Source organism: Morus notabilis, unplaced genomic scaffold, assembly GCF_000414095.1.
Source record: "Morus notabilis unplaced genomic scaffold, ASM41409v2 Scaffold2424, whole genome shotgun sequence".
Lineage (NCBI taxonomy): Eukaryota > Viridiplantae > Streptophyta > Magnoliopsida > Rosales > Moraceae > Morus > Morus notabilis.
Window position 1 is genome coordinate 15,417 of NW_010367133.1, and position 4,514 is coordinate 19,930.

Genomic DNA, 4,514 nt, shown 5'->3' on the forward strand with positions numbered 1-4,514 from the left:
CACATAAATAGACATTATACGGTACATAATCGAGTAAGTTACCGAAATTAAAATCAAGATGCTTCCTAATACAAAAATAAATACCAATAAAGAAAAAATTATAAATAAAAGATAATTTCCCTAATATTATATATATATATATATATATAGATTAATCTCAGTGATACTACCTGAATTTTGAGATCATTCTCACTTTATCACTTAAATTTAAAAACTTTCACTTTATCACTTGAATTTCCTTCACCAAATCCTTTGACATCTATTTCGACCGTTTCAACGCCTGTGTGTTTAGAGAGTTGTTAGCTTATTGTTATAATCACTGTTTTCAAAATGCTAAATATATGATCAACAATGATAAATTGATTATCAATATTTGATTATTACAGAATTCTGTCTATATATATTCTTAAATATACGTGAACATTTAAATAAGTTAAATGATTGACGATGCACAAATAGGAGGTTAACTATTCAAGTTAATTACTCAAAAAAAAAAAAAAAACAAAAAACAAAACAAATGAAGGAATATTAATAGGCCTCTGTGCTAACGAAAAATCCAAGAACAAGCCACGAAATTAAACTCCCAAGTCAACACGAAAAATTATCATATTGAATGAAGAAGTAATTAAATAAAATAATTAAAAAAAGGAAGTATTGTTGGGGAAAATTAATATTATATATAGTTAATAAACTCAATCAACTTCTCTCTGATCATCGTCCTTCTTTATTTGCTGCCATTAGATAGTTATCAAAATTTAGGTCCTCAAAATCTTCTTCCCAGCAAAAATAATAATAATAAGAACAACAACAACAATAATGAAACAAACGAATAAATAAATAAAGTATTCAGACTGAATATTTCCCTATAAATTCAAAGATGGGTTATGGCTTCATTCATCCTAGTCTATCAAAGCTTAAAAGCAAATTAAGTCCTTTCACGTAGATCATCAATATTCTCATTCATGGCCAGCTCAAAGGCGCCCAGTACTATGGTCATCGATTATGTGCCCCCGCCCCCTGCCGGTAACCTCCCTCCGGGTAAGGCAGCCGGCACACCAGGTCAGCAGCGAGTACATCGCCAAGTACAACAAAGCAACAGAGATCATGCGAAATCTCCCCCCATCCGACCCCCGGAATTTCATGCAACAAGCCAACATCCACGCCCTCTACTGCGATGGCCCAGACGGCGACAAAGACGGCCTCGGCAAATATATTCAGTTTGTAGTCCACAACAGTTGGCTCTTCTTTCCCTTCCACCGCTGGTACGTCTACTTTTACGAGAAAATATTGGGTAACCTCATAGGTGACCCGAACTTCGCCTTGCCCTTCTGGAACTGGGACCATCCGGATGGGATGCAAATACCGGACATGTATACCGACAAATTGTCCGCCTTGTATGACCTAAACCGAAGCACCGTTCACCAGCCGCCCACCACCGTTGACCTCGACTATCATAACGGTAAAGCTCCTAAGCCTCGCAAGGATCAAGTGGACGATAACTACGGCGTCATGTACAATAATATGGTTTCTGGAGCGAAACTCCCGTTGCTTTTCTTCGGCTCCCCGTATCGTGAAGGAAGCAAGACCTCGCCAGGCAGCATCGAGAAGCACCCACACAACTGTGTCCACAACTGGACCGGCCATGAAATAACGCCCGAAACGCCCCGGGGCGAGGACATGGGCATCTTCTACTCTGCAGGTAGGGACGCAGCCACTTAATTAGCGCTAGCTTCAAGTTCTTAACTTTAAACGCTTTTTTAGTTAAATTATAGCACATATAACATTTTTCAAGAAAAAAATAAATGGTAAATAGTGCATATATATATATATTTTGAAAACATCATATAATACAATAAAGTAAAATATAAAATATCATTTTATAAACATCATATAAAATATAAAAACTAGTTCAAAACGCCCCCTAAACTAATATCATTTCATAGATATCTCCTAAACTATTGATTTTGTGTCAATTTACCTCTCAAACTTTTAAAATATCAAGCGACAAGATGACACAAAAGTATTACGTCTGTAGCAAGTAACTTAAAATCAATAGTTTATGGATATTTATATAACTATAAGTAGTGCCACATCATTTTTTTTTAAGTTTTATAAGGTTAGGGGGCATTTTGAACGAACCCTTTTCAATGTTCAATAGATGTCTTGAAACAAAGTATAAAGTTCAACGGGTATTTATTTACATGCTAACACTTTTCAGAACTTCAATTTGGAGTCTCTAACTCTTAACCTATCTCATCCATATCAAATGAATTAGCGTCCATATAGATACATAAATATTACGAGATTTGTAATGTATCTATAATCTATAACTATAATAAAAATCACAATGCATTTACTATTCATCTACGCATAAAAGCACTATTCAAAGTTTGGTGAAGTTATTTTGTCTTTTTGTGAATTTTTTTTATTATTTTCCAATTTTTACCTCTTGTTTTTTTAATCCTTTCTTTTTAACTTTTTCTTTTTTCTTTTTATCCTCAAGCTTATTTATTTCTTCAATTCAGTACTTTTTTGACTATTTATATTTTTATCCCGAAATTTTATTTTCTTTTTTGTTTTTGTCCTATCATCTTAAAACTCATTTTTTTCTTCATTTTGACCCTTTTTGTATTTTTCAGGAGTTGAATTGTTGAAAATTGTTATAAAATATATTAATAATGGAATAATTATTAATAGGTTATTAAATAAATAATTAATAATTTATAACTCTATCATATAATATATTAATTATAATTTATTAATTAGTAAATAGTTGATAATTAATAAATAAATAGTAAATACCAAGATAGTTAATATTAAATTATAACAATTAATTGTGTAATATACTAATTAAGTAATTATTGATTATTAGTAATTAGTGATTATTTAAGGAATAATTATCAAAATTGATCATGTAATATATCAAATAATAGGCTATTAATAAACATTAGTAACTAATTAACTAATTATTTAATCATGTAATTAAAAGTTAATTATTTAGTTGCTAAATAGAATACATATATTATTAATGTACTAATTATTTTTTATTAAGACACTAATTAATTCCTTATAAACTAATAATATGAGTAAATTACTAAGACAGTAATTGCTTATATATTGATTACTAATTACTGTTTTGTAATTATTTAGCATATTGATTAATTTTGTATTAATTTAATTATTAATATAGCCACTAATGATAATATATCCTTTATTACTATTCTTCCCTTCCTTCTTTTTTCTGCCTCTTTTTCTTTTCCAGTGATTTGTATAATTGTTGTTTTAATAAGTCACGCACCCGCGAAGCGCACGCATAGTATTATTTAAAATTTTGATCTAACTCAAATTCCTGATAAATTTTGTGACTCCGTAGGTCGAGATCCCATCTTTTTCGCATGTGGAACATTTGGAAGACATTAGATGGCCCGAAGAGGAAAGACATCACGGACACGGACTTTCTAGACACCTCGTTCGTGTTCTACGACGAGAAAGCTCGGCTTGTTCGTGTCAAGATCAGAGATTGCCTCGACACTAAGGTGCTCGGCTATGTTTACGAAGAGGTCGATCTTCTCTGGCTCAAAGAAAGGGGCACGCCCCATACCACAGTGGGCGTGCCGGGCAATATTCCTAATGTGAGGAATGTGGAGCGCACCAATTTCCCCATAAATTTGGAGGGCTCGGCAGTTACTATAGTGGTGCCGAGGCTGGGGAAAAAGGCGAGGAGCAAAGAGGAGAGGGAGGAGGAAGAGGAAGTGTTGGTGGTTGAAGACATTAGTTTCGATGGAATATTGCCTGTGAAGTTTGACGTGTACGTGAACGAAGAGTATGCACCTGGTCCTGCCAACTCCGAGTTCGCCGGATGCTTCGCAAACGTGCCTCATAAGCATAAACATGGTGGAGATCACCACCATATCCACAAGGTGTCGCTTAATCTTGGGATAACGGACTTGTTGGATGAGATCGGAGCCGACAATGACGACTTCCTACGCGTCACTTTCGTGCCGAAGAATAGTTATCCGGTTACCATTGGTGGCATCAAGCTTGAGCTGCTTTCTTAAAGTTCCGGTTACAGTGGAAAATGTTTGCAAATTAGTTTCAATAAACAGCCAACTAATATGACTACGTACCGTTAATGTCGAAGTTGCCCTCATTATGCAAGGTTTGCGTGTTGCTTTGTACTCGTGTGATAATAAAAAGTGTGCTTATGTATGGAAAAAGAAAATGTGATCAATAGTGATTTCTGAATCCTCAATAAAAGTATGTTTCTATTTAGCTATATATATATATATGTATATATATATATATATATTCTTGATTAAGGAAAATTTAACAAAGAAAGCCTTTCCACTGCAGTGGTGTCGTTCCAGGGATTGTTGTCGTTTTTAACGAGTTGAACTCATAACCCAGAAATGTTTGTCTGACTAGAGTGGATAAACCATCATTATTTAACATTTTGCCATCTTTGACTGAATGATGAAGAAGCCTTAGTTAGATTAAGGCCTTTTGGAGTTGTA

The 4,514-nt window shown here is 33.7% G+C and overlaps 1 protein-coding gene across 1 annotated transcript; it reads left to right on the plus strand.

Moving 5' to 3' along the window:
• The first annotated feature begins 1,002 nt into the window (after nt 1-1,002).
• Nucleotides 1,003-4,103, plus strand: LOC21385499 (polyphenol oxidase, chloroplastic). Its single transcript, XM_024174676.1, has 3 exons — nt 1,003-1,638; nt 1,671-1,699; nt 3,374-4,103. Exons 1-3 carry the CDS (start codon nt 1,003-1,005, stop codon nt 4,056-4,058), a joined length of 1,350 nt encoding a protein of 449 aa, XP_024030444.1. The 3' UTR covers nt 4,059-4,103.
• Nucleotides 4,104-4,514: the final 411 nt, after the last annotated feature.